The sequence below is a fragment of the Danio rerio genome, chromosome 8 (genome assembly GCF_049306965.1).
Source record: "Danio rerio strain Tuebingen ecotype United States chromosome 8, GRCz12tu, whole genome shotgun sequence".
NCBI classification, from domain to species: domain Eukaryota; kingdom Metazoa; phylum Chordata; class Actinopteri; order Cypriniformes; family Danionidae; genus Danio; species Danio rerio.
The window spans coordinates 48917462-48939001 of NC_133183.1; the positions used below are offsets into that span (position 1 = coordinate 48917462).

A 21540-nucleotide genomic window follows, 5' to 3' on the forward strand; every position below is an offset into this window, starting at 1 on the left:
AAATATTAGAGCCATGAAATTAGTTTTATTGTTCTTAAATTGTTTTTTTTTTAATAATTTTTTTCTGTAACAAATAATTATTTTCTACTTTTGTTCCTTTGTTTTGTTTTCTCATTGGACTCAATCTTTATGCAAACCTACTAACTTAAATAAATTAAAAAAGCAATCAATAATAGTAAATAATAACAAACCACAAATAATATAAAAATAAATAAACCTTAAATTAATTAATTAATATATGTAATTTGACTATGTGTATGGCAGAACTTTGATTAATTAATAAAATACGTTGTCTGCCATAAAATTTGCTAAAACTTTTTTATTATTTAATTAAATAAATGAATGAATAACTGAATAAACAAATGAATGAACAGTACTTTGATTAATTCATCCAAAATTTTCTCAAATTCTGCTACAATATGTTACAACTCCTGTTTTTATTAATTAATTATGCCAGATTTTTTGGCTTTCATGAAAATCAAAAAACTGAAATATGTTGTTATAATAAATAAATAAATAAATAAATAAATAAATAAATAATGTATTTTTTAAGTTGTGGCATACACTGTAAACAAAATAAGTTGACTTTACTTAAAATTGTAAGCCAACTTTCTGCACAGTTTTCTTTTAGTTGACTCAACTTTTAACCAAAGTACTGTATTTTTGCAAGAACTTAACTCAATTTAAATTTAATCAACTCAAATAGCTTTGAATCAAGTTGCCTTACAATTTTAAGTAGTCAACTTCAAGCACTGCATTTTGTCAACTCCAAAAGCTCTGCAGCAAGTCGCCTTAACATTTTTTTTTACAGTGTATCACCTCATTATGAAGTGTAGCTGACTTATGGATATGTGACTGGTGTTTTTCCCAATATTGTGATCCTGATTTACTCTTCAATCATGACAGGGGATTCTTCTGAACTGGACTAAAGGCTTCAAGGCCTCTGGCGCTGAGGGCAATAATGTTGTGGGTCTTCTGAGAGACGCCATCAAAAGAAGAGGGGTTAGTGTGCATCATTTACCATCCAGCACAAATTCTGCTCGGATATTTTCTAAATGATAATGGAAAGGTTAGAAAGGAAAAAAACGGAAAGCTGCTCTTAAACCAGAAGAACATTAGATCACTTAAAAGCTCATAATAAAAGGTTTTAAGCACCAACCTATAAAAAGTGACGAATAATTCTTGCTTTAGGACTTTGAAATGGATGTGGTGGCCATGGTGAACGACACAGTAGCCACCATGATCTCCTGCTACTATGAAGACCGCAGCTGTGAAGTCGGCATGATAGTAGGTAAGAGAGAGCAAACACACCAGCACACACACACTTACAGCCATGTCAATATAATTACAGCCTGGATATAAACTTTACAACAGGCAGATGGAATATTTTAACAACCACTGGAGGAAAAAACAGCAATAAAGGAATATGCCTAAAGCTTTTAGATGAGACATCTGTAGACAGTTTTTCACGCACCTGTTTTAGATTCAGGGTGGTTTTTGTGTCAGGAAAACAGACAAATACACTTTTAGGTGTTTCTACTGTGATTTACATTATCAAACTATGCCAGTAAACTGCAAAAATAAAATGATTTATTTATTAACAACTTTGTGTTTGGTTTCTAGTACAAATCTCGAAACAATTCTTAAGTCAAGAAGCATTTTCCAGACAAGCAAACAATATTGTCTTGTTTCCAGAAATAATAAGTCAAAATTAAGTGTTTTCCCTCAAAACAAGCAAACACAGAGTTATTTTGAAACAAGATTATTTTGTAGGAAAAGGGAAAAAAAACTCTATTAATTTCGATGTATTGTTTTTGGAGACAAGACAATATTTTTGATTGTCTAGAAAAGGCTTCTTAAATTAAGAATTTGTTTTTCGAGATCTGGACTGGAAACAAGACAAAAACTCTGAGATCCAACTCCAATTTCACAAAAATATTTCCCCCTAGCAATAAGCCATACATCTCCATATCACCAGCTCTTATTTCACAGACCTAAGTTTACCAATACTCCTTTATATCTATATTATAAAGGTTTGTACACAGATAGATTCAACAAAACAAAATGTGTGTAGTATTATCTGAATAATGAAGATGTCCTTCAATCCTCTTTTTTATTCTAAAGCAGTGGTTCCCTAACTTTTTGCTGTGTGCACCCCTTTCTAATATTAGACATCTGTCAAGCACCCCTTTCTCTGATTAAACTCCACATTTTTTACGGCAATAGCTAAATACACATATTTTCTGTATACGCAATTAGAATAAAAATAATAAAATTTGTGAATTTAAAGGACAAGCTTTTATGAAGTTAAAGATTTTCACAGCGTCATTAAGTACAGACAAAAGTTCATCTGGCATGTTTTACATCGCTAGAGCTTCTTGGTGGATGCTGCAGTGTACCTAAGAAACCGATGGTGCAACTTTTCGAATGAAAGCTACTACTTTGTTCTTTCAATTTTCCTTAAAAAAAAAAAAACTTACTGGCATGTCTTGTAAGTGTCTGTGTCTTGTTTGTAAGTGCCGGACCATATATGAGGGCTTACGACTGCTATTAGCTAAAACCTCATCACAGACTACACACTGCGGATTTGGATTTTCTGCATCTCCAATCCATGTAAACCTGAAACCAATAAAACTTCCACTATGTTTGCGTTTCTTACTTGACATTTTCTTACTCTCTACCCTGATTCTTTTCATCAGTACATCTCTGCTGGATTTCTCTGTTTCCGCCTGAGCTCCTTCACCTCGTTCGTTATCCTCCGAGTCCATATGTTTAACGTTGGTGCAGATCTCCATAGAAGAGGCCGATGTAGATGGATCCCTTCTGTCACTTGACTTTTTAAAGTGCCAGTTTTTAATCAGGTGTCCATTTTGTAGACTATAGTAAGCGGAAAAAAAATTACAAATGTACTATCACTTAGCGCCTAATGTGACAGGGCGTGGCTATTGTGACACAGACATGGAACAGCAAGATGACTATGCATAGGTTGTAAATTACAATTTTTAATGTGATTTTTTTGTTTGCTTATTTGTTTCTCTCTCAGTGAATTTCTTTTCTCTCAGAAATATGACATGTGAAGTTTACCCAAAATAAATGCATAAAAATAAAAGATAAAATTTTCTGTCATTACAAACATTCTCTCATGCACCCCTGGTGGTCAGACTGTGCATCCCAAGGGGTGCACGCATCCCAGTTTGGGAACCGCTGCTCTAAAGCACAGGTCTCAAACTATATTCCTGGAGAGCCACAGCTCTGCACAGTTTTGCTCCAACTTTAATCAAGCTGATCCAACTAATCAAGGTGTTCTAGACTATTAGAAACTATTAAGCAGGTGTGAGTTGGAGGTGGTTGGAGCTAAAGTGTGCAGAGTTGTGGCCCTCCAGGGATTGAGTTAGAGACCATTGCTCTAAAAAACAAAGCAGTGGCAATTTAAAGAAGCAGTCCCAAGTTTTCATATGTAAACCGATTTTAAGAAAATACACAGCGGTTCCCAGAATCGGGGTTGCTTGGTGATTTCCTAAAACCAAATTCATTTGATTAAACTATTAGAATTACCATATTTTATCGATAACCCTTCATTCAGTTATTCATTTTCTTTTCGACTTAGTCCTTTTATTTATAGATAACCTGCCGAAGATAAAAATAGCAGTTAATAGTTACATAAAAACAAAACAACATGCTATTTTTTTTCTTTCTATTGGATTGTGACCCCAGAGGTCATTGAATTAGATTATTGTCTATTAATAAGATAATTTAATTCTGTTAATTTGGCTTATTGGAATGAATGCACCATTGAGTGGAGGAATTTTTATTGTTAATCACCTCAGAGGATATTGGGGGTCACAAGTCACTGGCAGTGTTATTATTTCAGGGGTCACAGGCTGAAAAGTTTGGGAACCTCTGGCTTAATGTAATCAGTCATCTGGGCAAGTTTTAACTGGTTGATTTGACACCATTCACCTGCAATGTTTCTGTCCATGTTTCTCCCTCAGGTACAGGCTGCAATGCGTGTTATATGGAGGAGATGCGTAAGGTGGAGCTGGTTGAAGGAGAGGAGGGCCGGATGTGTGTGAACACAGAATGGGGGGCATTTGGGGACCACAGTGAACTGGAGGACTTCAGGCTGGAATACGACCGTGTTATTGATGAGACGTCACTCAATCCTGGACATCAGCTGTGAGTGAGAATGCAAAATAATCATATTTAAAATTTTGGAGTGGAAAAAATAACAGAAAAGCACACTACATTATAAAAGTGATGCCACTGAAAACAAATGTGGATGTAACTCTTGATGAATCACGAATAAGGCCAACTCCTAAAGCGACGGTTCATCCAAAAATGGAAATTTAATCATCATTTACTCTCCCTTTAGCTGTTCCAAAACGGTTTCTTTTTTCTGTTGAACACAAAAGAAGATATTTTGAAGAATGTTTGAAATATGTAACCATTGACTTCCTCAGTATTTGTTAAAATTAAACTGAATAAAAAACTGATAAATGCTTGGAAACACTTTAGGCCAGGGTTTCTCAACCAGTGGGTCACGGCCCACTAGTAGGCCTCAGTGATCCTGCGGGTGGGCCGCGAGATAGCTTAAAATTACCTTAATTGTACTATAATTATTTGATTTCATTATTAAATATCTTTTATAGAAAAATGACTGGTGTAATGGCATTTCCCATTCTTTGTTATTGATTACTTTGGACTCTGTGGAAAAAGAGCCTCACTGTAAAATACAGACTTAACCATGGCTGCACCACATGCTCAGCTGTATAAAGCAAACCGTCACGCAAATGTAAAGGTAATGGTGATTAGAGTTAAAACCAGTTTGCATGTCTCACGTCTGCGACTCGGATCAGAGTCGGACATCTTCGTTGATTCACAAAGTATGCGTGCTCTCTTTGTGTGAACTCTTTAAAATGAGAGCACAGTTGTCCAAATTAGTGTTTTATAACGCGAATGCGAGTGTTTTATAATGTACGCGTGCCCATACAGGAGGATCTAGCAAGACTCGGTGGTGTTTTAGTGAACAGCTGTTCACTACTGTCACCGAACTCCAATAATATCCTAAAACCCCAACCGCCTTCATATATATATATATATGTTTATTCTGTTGACCATTAAAAAAATGGCCTAAAGGGGCTAATAATTTTGTCCTTAAAATGGTGTTTAAAAATGTAAAACTGCTATATATATATATATATATATATATATATATATATATATATATATATATATGTGTGTGTGTATATATATATATATATATATATATATATATATATATATATATATATATATATATATATATATATATATATATATATATATATATATATATATATATGGGCAAAGCAGTGGAGCAGTTGGTAGTGCTGTCGCCTCACAGCAAGAAGGTCGCTGGTTCGAGCCTCGGCTTAGTTGGCGTTTCTGTGTGGAGTTTGCATGTTCTCCCTGCATTCGCGAGGGTTTCTTCCGGGTGCTTCGGTTTCCCCCACTGTCCAAAGACATGCGGTAAAGGTGAATTGGGTAGGCTAAATTGTCCGTAGTGTATGAGTGTGTGTGTGTGGATGTTTCCCAGAGATGGGTTGCAGCTGGAAGGGCATACGCTGCGTAAATACTTGCTGGATAAGTTGCCGGTTCATTCCGCTGTGGCGACCCCTTTTAAATAAAGGGACTAAGCTGACAAGAAAATTTATGAATATATATATATATATATATATATATATATATATATATATATATATATATATATATATATATATATATATATATATATATATATATATATTTTTTTTTTTTTTTTTTTTTTTTTTCATTTTTATATCTAAAATGCTGTGGAAAAAAGCGAAGCAAAATAAATGTTTTGCTAATATTTAAAAGTTTAAAATAAGCATTTTCTTTAGACAATCAGTTTAAGAAATAATATCAGACATGAGCCTTCAAAACATTTTCGTAGAAGGAGGTGGGTCCTGAAGTGAAAAAGGTTGAGAACCCCTGCTTTTTTTTTTTTATCTCTTTAACTCATAACTATCCCTTTAATGAAAATTATGAGATGAAACAAATGTGATTTACTACTTACTTCCACTGAACCAATATAATTATTTAAAAAAATCTAAATTATACAGAAGCCACTGTGACTAGTTTGATAACCTGAGATTCAAATTCAGATTTACTTACTTAAATCTGCTTTATTCCTACTTGTAGCCCTTTTTAGTGACCACTCATTAATCTTTTGTGACCCCTAAAGTAGGGATAGCAACCCCTACATCAGGAACCACTAATCTAGATTATAACTTCACAGTTTTTATCATTATTATTTTAAAACTGAAAGCAGGTTTCCTCAGATATAATTTCGCATCAGTTTAATCAGAGTCTGAATTCAGTTTGCTCACACGATTACCTCAACGTTCAGGAAGAGCTTGTTAGCCGGAGCTCTTATGTGCTGTCCAGGCGACAGGGCTTGTTTTTCTGTACATGTGGAGCGACTGACGGCAGCCACGTCAGTGCAGGAATACTCACGGCTGGATTAATGGCCAGGGAAGCAGATCATTAGCGATGCTGCTCTGCTAATGGTTATTTACAGTGGATGCTAGAATGTACAGAGCTCAATGGGCCGCTCCTCTGTCCACGTCACTGCAGGCCATCTGTATTTCTAGCTGTCAGTGTTTTAGCTGAGGATGACCGTTCTAATATGTACATATTCTCTTTTAGGTACGAGAAGCTGATTGGTGGGAAGTACATGGGTGAGCTTGTGCGTCTTGTGCTGCTCAAACTGGTGAATGAAGATCTGCTGTTCAACGGCGAAGCCTCAGACCTGCTGAAAACGCGAGGAGCTTTTGAAACACGCTTTGTCTCCCAGATTGAGAGGTACGACTGAGCTGCTGAAAAGCTCATTAGCTTTAGACTTACACATGTATATTAAAGCTTTATACCAAATGAATATGAAGTTGTTAAAATGAGTGACCAGGTGCAAGCTTCATTTGCATAAAACATGCTTAAACTAAGGGCGTTCCAAATAATTAGCCCCCCTGTTAATTTTTTTCCCCCAGTTTCTGTTTAAAGAAGAGAAGATTTTTTTCAACTCATTTCTAAACGTAATAGTTTTAATAACTCATCTCTAATAACTGTTTTATTTTGATCTTTGCCATGATGACAGTATATAATATTTGACTAAATATTATTTTAAGACACTTTTATACAGCTTAAAGTGACATTTAAAGGCTTAACTAGGTTAACTAGGCAGGTTAAGGTTATTAGTCGAGTCATTGTATAACAATGGTTTATTCTGTCAACTATCGAGAAAAAAAAAATGCTTAAAGGGGCTAATAATGTTAACCTTAAAATGGATCTTAAAAAAATAAAAACTGATTTTATTGTAGTCGAAATAAAACAAATAAGACTTTCTCCAGAAGAAAAAATATTATCAGACATGCTGTGAATATTTTCTCTGTGAAACATTATTTGGGAAATATTTAAAAAAGAAAAGTAAAATCAAAGAAAAAAATCAGAAAATCAGAAAAATTCTGACTTCAACTGTGTGTGTGTGTGTGTGTGTATGTATATATATATATATATATATATATATATATATATATATATATATATATATATATATATATATATATATATATATATATATATCATTTTTAAGTGGACTATCATTCTCACTACAAATTTAATTACATTTACTAATTTCTTTTTTTTATATATATATCAGTGACACAGGGGACAGAAAGCAGATCTACAACATCCTCAGTTGTCTGGGAATCCTGCCATCAGAGCTGGACTGTGATATTGTGCGTCTGGCGTGTGAGAGTGTGTCTACGCGAGCGGCTCACCTGTGCGGGGCAGGACTCGCCGGCGTCATTAACCTCATGAGAGAGCGACGCTGCCAGGAGGAGCTAAAGATCACTGTGGGGGTGGATGGATCTGTCTACAAACTACACCCTCAGTGAGTACAATATGAGAAAAGAGGGGTGTGAGGGTGTGGGGTAATTGTATTTGGGAAGCTATTCGCACAAAAAATGTGTGGGGAACACTTTAAAGTATAAAGAGTGGTCAATCATTTATTTTAAAAGGCTTGATTGTGTTCATTGGGTGCACTGTAATCATCTGTGATCATGCTTGTTTTTTAAAAATGTATTCTACACCATTGTTTCCCATTCTTCTAAAATGGGTTTTGACAACCCTTTTTCACCATGACACTTTGATTTCTGGTTCCTTATTAATAAATAATTAACTAACTAATAATAATTAAGCACAAAATAAATTTTTAATTATATTTTTACATCCAAAACCAGGAAGAGTGGTTTATAAAAAGCATCAAAGCTTTGCTTTGTCCATGTGGAAGAACCATTAAGGATTAGGAGTGGGGTTACCATGACCAACAAATAAATAACACATTTGACTGCCATTTTTGAAATAGCAGCTAAGCACGATGCTACAGCTAATACAAAATTAGGATTTTTCCTTCTTCCTATTAATTTAGGGGAAGATCGAACAATTCTGACCTCAAAGAGATGCATTATTTATAGCCATTTCAAAGATGGTTGCTAGGCCTGATTTCTGTGAGATTAGCATAAAGCTACGTTTTGTGAAACAAGATGATATTAGTGCTAAATGAGTAGTAATATATCATGTTAGATTTTTATTGGTCAGCTGTTTTAAAAGTGACAGTGATTTATTTATGCATTTTTTGGTATTTTTGCCCAAAATTAGCACAACAACAAGAAATGTTATCATATATTCACACCTCACTTGGTGAATATTGTGATGCTCAATTGACTGAATTATGTCAAGTGAGACATTTCACAACCGAAAATGCCAGCTCAGACTGATATTCCCCCATACATTCCCCCTGTGGCAGCTCTCAAGCCAATGGAAAAGCACTTGTTGGCAGTCACAACAACTCTGAACTAGCAATTGCAGTAGCTCTGGACTAGCATCTGGTTCATTCTGGTGGAAAAGGGGAAAGATTTGGCTGCTAGCCCGGTGTGCTTTTTGACCAGTACAATCAAACTAGAGGTGGGGTTTATGTAAATTTAAGGTTTGTGATGTCACAAATCCAGGAAGAAATTGATTCGTTTGTTGTAGGTCTTAAAAAGCTAATCCAGTAAAAGGAAATAACTCCCTTTGCATTGAACTTTGAGCGTTGTAAATTTGCAGATGTTGTCTATGCTCAAACAGCAACATTACAAACTAACTTTAGTTAAAAAAAGAAAATCATATTGAAGGACCCCTTTAAAAGATAAAACACAATGTGATATAAACTCAACTAATAAGTGTTTTCCTGTTTCCACCAGTTTCAAGGAACGTTTCCATAAGCTTGTGTGGGAATTGACTCCTCACTGTGAAATTACCTTTATCCAGTCAGAAGAAGGCAGCGGTCGTGGAGCGGCGCTCATTTCTGCTGTGGCGTGCAAGATGGCCGCCTGCATGCTGACGCCTTGATAAAACACACAATTGGACGACTTCAGGTGGATCTCTTGAATCACCGCTGACCTGCTATGATAAAGCGGTCCCAGAAAGCCTTCTTATGGTCAAAGCGCTTCTCTCCTTTTGAACATTGCATTGCGTATGTGAAGTGGCCGACTGCTGGCAACATGTATTTGCCAGATGCGCACAACTCACTAAAATATTTAACATATGTATCATTTTAAAGCTGTATTTGCTGTTGAAGACAACATACGTCATTTGTTATTGCTGTTGTCCTGAGTACATTCAGGAAATTATATTTAACTAGCACCTTCATGGATGTTTTGGGAGGCTTGGAGAGAAGCGGAGGGAACTTGATTCGATTGTAAATATATGGGCTGTACAGGCTCTGCAAGGTAATTGTGCACTGTTTATTGCTTGTTTTATTTATTAACTTAAATTATCTTTTTATTCTGTGGAAATCAGAACTGTTTGATTATTTTCCACAGGGTCTGAATTTACTTTGTACACGTGCAAATGATTCATTATTGTAAATAAAGCTGATGAGCTATTGAGTGTAGACTTGATTTGTTTTGTTTTTAGAGGTATGTTTAAAATCTATTGAAGCTTATTTTAAACATTACACCATTCAAACATAAAGATAAATAATTTTTTAAAATAAATTTAAGGATATTCCTAAACATTAAAATTATTAAATTGTATTCAATAAAAAATTCAAATACATTTCTTACTATCGATAAACCAACACTATTTGTTTGAAAAAAGAAAAAAAAATTGATTAAATAATAAATCTATGAATCAATGAAGAGGTCTTTGATAAAAATAAAATCAATTAACATAAAATAATATATATATATACTTCCAGGGCTGTTTATATTGTAGTTAATATTAAGCTGCACCATGTTGGTGTTTCGAAACATCTAATTTTTATGAAGTGGGTAGTTAGCCCAACGCACAACCCCTAACCTGGAGGACAAGGACATACAGTGACACTACGGACAATTTAGCTTGCCCAATTCACCTGTACAGCATCTCTTTGGACTTGTGGGGGACACCAGAGCACCCTGAGCAAACCTATGCGAACATGAGGAGAACAAGCAAACTCAGAAATGCCCACTGTCCCAGTCGGGGCTTGAACCAGCGACCTTCTTGCTGTGTGGTGACAGCGCTACCCACTGCGCCACCATGCCGTCTAATAAAATAGTACTTATTTTACATTAAAATAAGATAAAAGGGTATCACACAATGAATATACTATAAATATTTTTTTTATAATATGCTTTATTCCATGATCTGTTGAAATTCTTGATTCTGATTGGCTGGAGGGTGTGCATTATTTTCACTGAAACGCACAGGCAGTTCCAGTTAGTTTGAAACATAGATATTTACACTAGATGTCACCGAAGAGCTTAGAATCACCAAGAGGCGACACTCAATGGAACATTCCATTGCAACAGCAGCACCCAGCAACAGCCCCGGATTCTGCCATTTCGGAGTAAAAGCAGTCGGCTGTCCATTGGATCTTATTGCTGTCGCGATGGCAAGCAGCTGCTTTGTTTATTATTTATTTATTTAAAAAGCACGTTAAAGCTGAGATACAACCTGAAAGATGACAATACAACATTTAATATCACAATCATCAGCATATTTAAGACTTTATTTTACAAACCTATAATATGCTGTAGTTCTATTGGAATTTTCATTCCAAAATGGCTGCCACACCACCTAGTTTTCCAAATCGCAGTAGATTGTCGCCTCTTGGTGATTCTATGCTCGATGTTCTATGCTCTTGATGTCACCTTGTCTTTTGGAAGGAATGCATCAATAGAGCCGCCATTTTGGTACCAGAAAATGCTCCATTGAAATGAAGGTTACCAAGGTACATTGGCAGACTGGAGCCATATAAACACATGTGTGATCGGAAGTATGCAATGTTTATGTGCATGCAAATGTACTGTCCTCCCTCCCTGTTAAATTTGGTCTAATCCATATGCCCTAAAACACACTCCTTTTTCACTATATTTAGTGCAAGTTGGTGCCACTTTGCCTTATGGTCAATGCAGTAAGTGACTATATTATCATCAATAACGTTACGTGTTGAGCATACAATTTAATAACACACAAAATCGTAATTTACAGTATATAATTTACAGTACACAAATATCGACAAAACATATTTACAGTAATTCACCCTACTGTAATTTTATGACTGTAAATGAAGTAGTTCATCCGCATAGGGCAGATTTACGTATTACAGGTGAGATTTTGTCCATTTTTTCATTCATATATTTACAGTAAACAAATGTCTAGCCTATTTGAATGTACAATAACTTTAAAAATAATACAATTACAGTGGGGTGAATGACTGTAGAGATTTTTCAAAAATATTTGTGTACTGTACAAATATGAAGGAAAATATGAGTAAAATCCCACCTTTAGAAAGTCAGTCTGGCCTATGTGAATGTACTACACCCTTTAAAATCATAAAGTGACACTAGGGTGATTTTCTGTAAATATGTTTTGTCAATGTTTGTGTATTGTGAAAGTATGAATGAAAATATGGGTAAATCTCCTCTGTAATAAGTCAGTCTGGCCACTGTGAATGTACTACACCCTTTAAAACCATCCAATTGCAGTAGGATGATTTACTGTTTAAATTTTTTTCAAAAATATGTCTACTGTACAAATATGAATGCAAATATGGATAAAATCTCACCTGTAGTAAGTCAGTCTGGCCTATGTGAATGTACTACAACCTTAAAAATCTAAACATTACAGTAGGGTGTTTTACTGTAAATGTTTTTGCTAATATTTGTGTACTGTAAAAATATTTATGAACATATGGGTAATATCTCACCTGTAGTAAGTCAGTGAGGCTTCTGTAAATGTAGTACACCCTTTAAAGTCATTAAACAACTGTAGGGTGAATTACTGTAAAAAAATCTTTCAAAAATATTTAATTACTGTAAAAATATTAATTAATATATAAATAAAATATTATCTGTAGTAAGTCAGTGAGGTCTTAGTGTATGTAGTACACCCTTTAAAATGATAAAATTACAGTAGGGTGATTAACTGTAAATATGTTTTCTCAATATTTGTTTACTCTACAGATATCAATGAAAATATGGGTAAAATATCACATGTAGTAAGTCAGTCTCATCTTTCTGAATTTACTACACCATTTAAATTCATAAAATTACAGTAGGGTGATTTACTGTAAATATGTTTTGTCAATATTTGTGTATTGTAAATATGAATGAGAATAGGAGCAAAATCTCACTTGTAGTGAGTCAGTCTGGCCCACGTGAATGTACTAAACCCTTTTAAAATAAAAATAAAAATTACAGTAGGGTGATTTACTGTAAAACATTTTTCAAAAAATATTGTGAACTGTAATATTATGAATGAAAATATGGGTAAAATCTCACCTGTAGTACGTTATTCTGGTCTGAATGTACTACACCCTTTAAAACCATAAAATTGCAGTAGGGTGATTTAATGTAATTTACTTTCAAAAATATTTGTGTACTGTACAAATATAAATAAAAATATGAATAAAATCTCACCTGTAGTAAGTCAGTCTGGCCTATGAGAATGTACCACATACCTTAAAATCATAAAATTACAGTAGATTGATTTACTGTAAATGTTTTATCAACATTTGTTTACTGTAAAAATATAAATATAAATATGGATAAAAACTCATCTGTAGTCAGTCAGTCAGTCTGGCCTATGCAAATGTGCTACACCCTTTAAAATTATAAAATAACAGTATGGTGAATTACAGTAAATAATTTTGGTAAAAAATTGGAAAATATTGGTACAATCTCACCTGTAGTAAGTCAGTGAAGTCTTAGTGAATGTACTAAACTCTTTAAAATCATAAAATTATAGTAGGTTGAATTACAGTAAATATTTTTTTATATGTTTGTGTACTGAAAAATTATGAATGAATATATATATATACAAGTCTGGCTTATGTAAATGTACAACATCATTTAAAATCATAAAATAACAGTATGGTGAATTACTATTAAAAATTTTCAAAAATATTTGTGTACTGTACAAATATGAATAAAAATATGGGTAAAATCTCACATGTATTCAGTCAGTGAGGGCTTTTTGAATTTACTACATCCTTTAAAATCATAAAATTACAGTAGATTAATTGACTGTAAATATATTTTATCAATATTTGTGTACTGTAAAAATATGAATGAAAATATGGGTAAAATCTCAACTGTAGTAAGTCAGTCTGGCCTATGCGAATGTACTACACCCTTTAAAATGAGAAAATTACAGTTGGGTGATTTACTGTAACTATTTTTTTCTATAATATTTGCATACGGTATATTTATATGACAAAAAATATGTATAAATCTCACTTGTGGTAAGCCAGTTTGGCTTCTGCTGATGTGCTACACAATTTAAAATCCAAAATAAATAAATAAATAAATAAATAAATAAATTAATTAATTAATTAATAATAATAATAATAATAATAATAATAATAATAATAATAATAATAATATGGTTGGGTGAATTACTGTAAGCGTTCTTCAATATTTAAGTACTTTACAAATATGATTGGAAATAAGGGTAAACTCTGACATGTAGTAAGGCAGTCTGGTTGAATGAAGTAGCATAAATATTTTTCTAAACTTTTTGTGTACTGTAAATATATTGGTGGAAAATTGAGAAAATCTCTTTTGTAGTAAGTCAGTTTAGTCTCTAGAAATGTGAACACACATTAGTATGAGAAGCTTACATCTACAGTAAACATCTCTATATTTGTGTGATGTATACATACATGAAGGGGAAAATGTGAGAAATAACATTTAGATCCTTTAGCTGATGTGTATTGTATACTTATGACAAGCGTTATTGAGATAACTCTACTGAGCTTATGAAGCTTGGATTGAATTTTAGCCTACGTGTCTGCTGCTCCGTTGTGGCATAGTTAGTACCAGCTCGGCCTGCCACTTGATTAACTGGCACTCCCTGGGGCAAGGCACCCTTGTACGCTTTGGCAGTGTTTACTAACAGCTCCAAAGACCCTCGTGGAAACACGGGAAGCTGCGATCGACAAATGCAGACATCCCACCTCTTCAGGAAACTCCAAAATGCTAATGGATTATATTTTTTACATCGTGATCATCCAGCAGTTGGAGCTCATTAAGACGCAAAATGCAATCAGTGGAGCAGCCGCTGATTTGAGCGCTGTAAAGCACGGATTTTACAAAACTTCAAGTCGCTTTAAGAAGCCACCAAAAAAGAAAAAAGGTGGAAAGAGAAAACAGATTGTGGACTGCACACGTAATTACACAAAGACAAGGCGACAGAGGCAAGGAAAAACCCTTTACTGACTGGCGAAAGTGAAGAATTAAAGAACCTCGAGAGAAACTAGGCTCAGTTGGGCATGGCAGTTTTTCCTGTGGCCAAACGTTTTGTGCAGAGCTGCAGTCTAGGCGCTGAAGGCTGGGGAACGCTGGACGTCAGCAAAGACTCGTTTGTTCCTGGAGCGTCACAGGAATAAGTCACATGCTCTCAACTCCTCCAAGACCATCACAGCAGCTGCTCAGGATACGGCCTGGTCCAGGATAATGGAAACTTTGGGATCATCTCGTCGCTGGTCTTGGGTCACATCAGTGGTGCTGCATAGTCTCTGAGGGCCTCGGGATGAGTATCCCCAGGTGGAAATAGAGAATAAAGAGAATAATTAGCGTAGCTGCTGTTCATAGTGTATATAAACGAGATGTGTGGAGTACATTCATGCATCATACCGCTATGTGATGCACTGAGTGTATGCTTTACTAAAAAGATAGGTCTTTAATCTAGTTTTGAACTGCGAGAGTGTGTCTGAACCTCGGACATCATCAGGAAGCCGATTCCAGAGTTCAGAAGCCATAAATGAGAAGGCTCGACCCTCTTTACTCGACTTTGCTCTTCCAGGTACTACCAGAAGCCCTGACTTTTGAGATCTTAAAGAGCGGGTTGGATTGTAGCGAGACAGAGGGTTGGTTAGATAAACAGGAGCTAGATTGTTTAAAGCTTAATAGGTATGAAACTTAACAGGCAGCCAGTGGACGGAAGATAAAATTGGAGTGATTTGATCATATTTCCTAGACCTGGTAAGAACTCTGGCAGCTGCATTTTGTACTAGCTGAAGTTTGTTAATAGAGGATGCTGGGCAGCCAGCAAACAGAGCATTACAGTAATCCAGCCTAGAAGTCATAAAAGCATGGACTAGCTTGAACCATCTGAGATGGATGGCATACTTTGTAACTTTGTAAGCGATATTTCTCAGATGAAAGTAAGCAGTTTTTGTGACATGGGATATATTCATTTTCTTGTCGGCTTAGTCCCTTCATTAATCCGGGGTCGCCAAAGTGGAATGAACCGCCAACTTATCCAGCAAGTTTTTACGCAGCGGATGCCCTTCCAGCCGCAACCCATCTCTGGGGAACATCCACACACACACTCATACACTATGGACAATTTACCCAATTCACCTGTACCACATGTCTTTGGACTGTGGGGGAAACCAGAGCACTTGGAGGAAACCCACGATGCAAAGGCATGGAGAACATGCAAATTCCACACAGAAACATCAACTGAGCCGAGGTTCGAACCAGCGACCCAGCAACCTTCTTGCTGAGGCGACAGCACTACCTACTGTGCCACTGCCTCGCCCCGACATGGGATATATGATTTTCAAAAGGTTAATTGCTGTCTAATATGACACTCTAATCTTTCATAGTAAATCTAATTGTAGATTGAGTTGTGAGATCTGCTGTGTACAGGATTTAGGTCCGATAAGTAACAATTCTGTTTTATCTGAGTTTAAGAGAAGGAAATTGTTGGTCATCCAGCCTTTAACATCTTTAATACACTCAGTTAGCTTAGACAGTTCAGACGTCTCATCAGGTTTAGATGAAATATATAGTTGAGTATCATCTGCATAGCAGTGAAAGCTGATCCCATGTCTTCATATATATTGCTACCCCTGGGACCAACCTGCTAATATTTGAGGTAAAATATCAACCTCAACCAAATGATCTTAAAGCAGTGGAGAGGAAGGATAAAGCTGCAAAGGAGTCTTACAAGTTCTTTTATGACTGGAGACACTCAGCTCATACACTGCCTGAGTTATCCTGGTGAAAAGGTTCTTCTTAAGCTGGATAGCGAAAGATACTGGAAAACACCAGCGGACGTGCTGAACAAAACATCAGAACCAAGATCGTACATGGTGCAAACTCAAAATGGAGCTGTCCTGTGTAGGAACAGAAACCATTTGCAAGCAATGCCACCTCAACCAGAAGCTACAAGCCATGCAGAAACTGAGGAAGAAAAAAAAAACAGCTCGGTCTGGGACTGAACATTCGAATACTCACGCAGTTAGTCCAGCAACACCTTTACTGGACACTAAACCACCAGTTACGACTTCCAGTGGAAGAGTGGTGAAAATGCTCAAACGTTAGCTGGACTGAAATGAACTAATCCAATTTATAGAGGGGGATTAGAATTTGAATTAATTGTTGATTATATTAAATATATAAAATAATAAATATTTGGAAAATATAATAATAATAACCATTTTAACAATATTATTATATAATATGTATAATAAGGGATAAGAGTGGTGATGTCTGCAAATGGGCCTCTTTGCGGTGGGTGGTGGGTGAGAGCAGAATGGGCCAACAGTCTGAACAATATCTAAACAACTTTAGTGAATGAAGTTCATTTGTCAAAAAAAGAAAGAAAGAAAGAAAAAAAGAAAGAAAAAAAAAAAACACTTATAACACACTGTTACCTAATTGTACAACATGTTAGTGACCTCTTGTGGCAAGCAAGCTGAAATGTATTTTTTATATATTTGTATTTTTTTAGTAAACCGCCTACAAGAATAGATGAGGGAACTATATTCAGAGAAATTACAACAAAGTAATAATGTTAAAACTAAATTTGTTAAAACATATAATATAAAATATGTACACACACACACACACACACACACACACACACACACACAAAAAAAAAACACATTTCAAGAGTTCACACTTAGATATTGCTTGACAACTGTAAGCAGGTTTGGCATGCTTTCCCGGGAGAGACATAGTTGAGCCCGGAGATAGTTGAGCCCAGGGCTCCCGCCAGGTCCATAGAGCATGTGAGGGGAGTACGAGATCAGGTGGTTCTCGAGAGCGCCCCTTTTTTGTAAAGGAGAAAAGGAGGAGAAAGGGGGTGGATGGGGGGTTTCTTCGGAAAACGAAGATAAGGGAGTAAGCTAGGCTAGGCTACTTATAGTGAGTTAGGATGGATCTGATTGGCTAACTAATGAGTGTAGATAGGTGGCCAGCTGCAGTCAATTATATCACGTGCTCTTCTCGAAATTAGTTGAAAAACTTAATACACTTCATAACATCAGATGTCTTAAACACTTTGTCGTTTCTTTTTAAATGTATCTAATGTTTTTAAACAACAACCTAAGGATTTAAACATTAGTTGCTAACATAATAAATGTCAGAGAAACATGTTCATCCTGAAATTGTTGGGAAATAACACTACATAAGAAAATAAATAAAATAAAAATATTTTTATACACTTTACTTTTAGAAATGCTAAATGAATGTTGACTACATCAAGAAAATGCATAACCCTACCTTCAAAGGAACAAGTCTTCTTGATGGCTCTCTTTCCTAAAAGAGATGGAAAGAAAAAACATTATTCATTCATTTTCCTTCAGCTTTGTCCCATTCACACACTCACTATGGCCAATTTACTTCAAACTCACACAAACATAGTGAGAACATGCAAACTCCACACAGAAATGCCAACTGGCCAAGCTAGGACTTGACCCAGCGACCTTGTTGCTGAAAGGCAATAGTGCTAACCACTGAGATGCTGTGCCGGCCACCCTACAAAAACATGATCTAAAACACAAGGAAAGACTGTTACAAATGGCCGTTTGTGATATCCAATATGCGTGTGCAGTAGCTAATGTGATTTTTCTTTTAATGATTCTTTTTTTTTTACATTATAAAAAGCACAACTGTTTTATACATGTACATACACACATTCTGTTCAGTCTTTCAAGTTGTATGAGGTCATGAAACCTTTGCTATATACAGTTGAAGTCAGAATGTTCTATACAGCTTAAAGTGACATTTAAAGGCTTAACTAGGTTATTATGTTAACTGGACAAGTAATTAGGCAAGGTATTGTATAATGAGGGTTTGTTCTGTAGACAAATCAGAAAAAATATAGCTTAAAGGGGCTAATAATTTTCACCTTAATTTTATTTTTTTTAAATTAAAAACTGCTTTTATTCTAGCCAAAGTAAAACAAATAAGACTTTCTCCAGAAGAAAAAATATTTTCAGACATACTGTAAAAATTTCCTTGCTCTGTTAAACATCATTTAGGAAATTTATAAAAAAGAAAAAAATCCAATTGGGGGTAATAATTCTGACTTCAGCTGTATATAAATAAATGTAAGATTTATTTAAAAATATTTGCCTATGCAAACCTACTAACAAATAAAATTTAAATAAATTGTGTACTTGTGTTGAAGTGTAAATAAAAAATGTATATGTTTTTTAATGGTTATCATTTCTAAATGTAAATTAAAATTGTAATTTACATAATTATTATCAGTTAAACATAATGATATACTACTTTTATATAAGAAAAAATAAATCAGTTGAGAGTGTTACAATTTACGTATTTTAAAAATACATACAATTTTACTTGTTTAAAAACATTCAAATTCAAAGATTGAAGATGGCACTGCAAATAATTCTACTACTAATAATAATATTAATAATAATAATAATAATAATAATAATAATAAGAAGAAGAAGAAGAAGTAGAAGAAGAACTCCATCTTTATGCAAACATATCTAACTTAAATAAATCAAAAATAAATGAATAATAAACAATAATAGTAAATAATGATAAGCAATAAATACAATAACAATGATCAACAATGACAATGGGTAGCACAATCGCCTCACAGCAAGAAGGTCACTGGTTTGAGCACCAGGCTGGGTCAGTTGATATTTCTGTGTGGAGTTGTTCTCCCCGTGTTTGGAAGGGTTTCCTCCGGGTGCTCCGGTTTCCCCCATGGTCCAAAGACATGTGCTATAGGTGAATTTAATAAACTGAATTGGCTGTAGTGTATGTGTGTGAATGTGAGAGTGTATCAGGGTTTCCCAGAGTTAGGTTGTGGCAGAAAGTGCATCTGCTGTGTAAAAAAAATATGCTGGATGAGTTGGCGGTTCATTCCACTTTGGCAACCCCTTTTTAATAAAGGGACTAAGCCAAAAATAAAATGAATGAATGAATGACACATATATGTGTTTGTGTGTACAAAAAAATAGTTCAAAAGTGTAATTTTAACCCAATTTTTACCTAAATTCTGCCTTATGCAATCTTTTCAAAATATTTATGTATTTTTTTCATCAGTTAATGTAAAGCATATTCATGTAAAAATTCAGTATTTATTTTTTTTATTTATTTAATATTTGTTCTGACACTACCTATTAAAACATAAAAGAATGAGGGATTGTGCTCAGTTGTATTTTTTATCTTATTGCTTACAAAATATACAATACATTTACATATAGTGCAAAAACTAAGGTGCTTCAACAATTTCAACCATTCATAAAAAATGACAACAAATTATTATTTTTTTGTCTGCATTGTGTGATTGAGCTTCATCAGAAGATTCTTGTTCAAGATTTGCTGGTGTATTTTGCCCCATATACAGGACATATCTTCATCTTTTTATAGCTTGCCTGTTTTGTGGTCACAGCAAGCTTGTATTCATAACGGATGTGGTTTTAACCTTCTGAAAGTAAAAAAAAAAAGGTGAATCATGAGACATTTTAATTGCTTAGTGCTTGTGCTTTCAGGTAAAGTGAAGCTAAGTAACACTCATGTCATTTTATTTCCCTCATTTATTTTAGCATCTTTTCCTGTATCCTACTGCTGACATTAACAATTTACCACCAGTAGTTCTGTTCAAGTTTTACTGGTCAAATTTTTAAATATTCACCTCAGAAAAATGACTATTTACAACACAATAAGCTAACATTGCTAAGTTGCTAACCCCTTTTTTTAATTGTTCAACATTTGAACAGTTGGAAATAGTAGCTTTTGTGTTTACATGCTTAAGTACAGGGAAGTACTAGTAAGTACACTGTTCTACAACTAGAAATCAAACTGCAGTTTTAACTGACAGAACCGGTTATTTTGGCTATAGCCTCCATAATGCAGCTGTATGTGCAGCATTACATCACTGAGATGTGCGTTATGTAAAGACCGTAAATTACTTTATTTATTAAGTGTAAATGGATTAATATACACTCACCAGCCACTTTATTAGGTACATTTTACTAGTACCGGGTTGGACCCCCTTTTGCCTTCAGAACTGCCTTAATCCTTTGTGGCATAGATTCAACAAGGTACTGGAAATATTCTTCAGAGATCTCGGTCCATATTGACACGATAGCAGCACGCAGTTGCTGCAGATTTGTCGGCTGCACATTGATGAGGTGAATCTCCCGTTCCCCACATTCCAAAGGTGCTCTATTGGATTAAGATCTGGTGATTGTGGGGGCCATTTGAAAACACTGAATTCATTGTCATGTTCAAGAAACCAGTCTGAGATTATGTGTGTTTTTTATGCATGTTGTCCTGCGGGAAGTATCCATTAGAAGCTAGCAGCTAGCATCTGAAGCCATGGCCAGCAACAATACTCAGGTAGGTTGAGGCTTAGACACGATGCTCAATTGGTTTTAATGTGTCCAAAGTGTGCCAATAAAACTTCCCCTCACCATTACACCACCACCAGCCTGAACTGTTGATATATTAGGCAGGATGGATCAATGCTTCATGTTTTTGACACCAAATTCTGAACCTCCCATCCAAATGTTGCTGCAGAAATCGAGACTCATCACACCAGGCAAGGTTTTCCAATCTTCTTTTGTCCAATTTTGGTGAGCCTGTGCAAATTGTAGCCTCAGTTTGCTGTTCTTAGCTGACAGAAAAGGCACCTGGTGTGCTCTTCTGCTGCTTTAGCCCATCTGCTTCAAGGTTCGAC

At 35.1% G+C, this 21540-nt stretch overlaps 1 protein-coding gene across 5 annotated transcripts in view; it reads left to right on the forward strand.

Moving 5' to 3' along the window:
* gck (glucokinase (hexokinase 4)) overlaps positions 1 to 9991 on the forward strand; it is a 38681-nt gene extending 28690 nt beyond the window's left edge. For 3 of the 5 annotated variants that reach the window (XM_073909840.1, XM_073909839.1, XM_073909841.1), the window contains 6 exons: positions 907 to 1002; positions 1192 to 1291; positions 3993 to 4176; positions 6709 to 6864; positions 7715 to 7948; positions 9300 to 9991. In XM_073909840.1, the coding sequence (XP_073765941.1) occupies positions 907 to 1002; positions 1192 to 1291; positions 3993 to 4176; positions 6709 to 6864; positions 7715 to 7948; positions 9300 to 9447 (918 nt within the window). In that variant the 3' untranslated portion in view covers positions 9448 to 9991. Of the gene's footprint in view, positions 1 to 906; positions 1003 to 1191; positions 1292 to 2699; positions 2793 to 3992; positions 4177 to 6708; positions 6865 to 7714; positions 7949 to 9299 lie in introns of those variants that run through there. The other 2 variants (NM_001045385.2, XM_073909842.1) reach the window with 2 other exon arrangements.
* The last annotated feature ends 11549 nt before the right edge of the window (positions 9992 to 21540 follow it).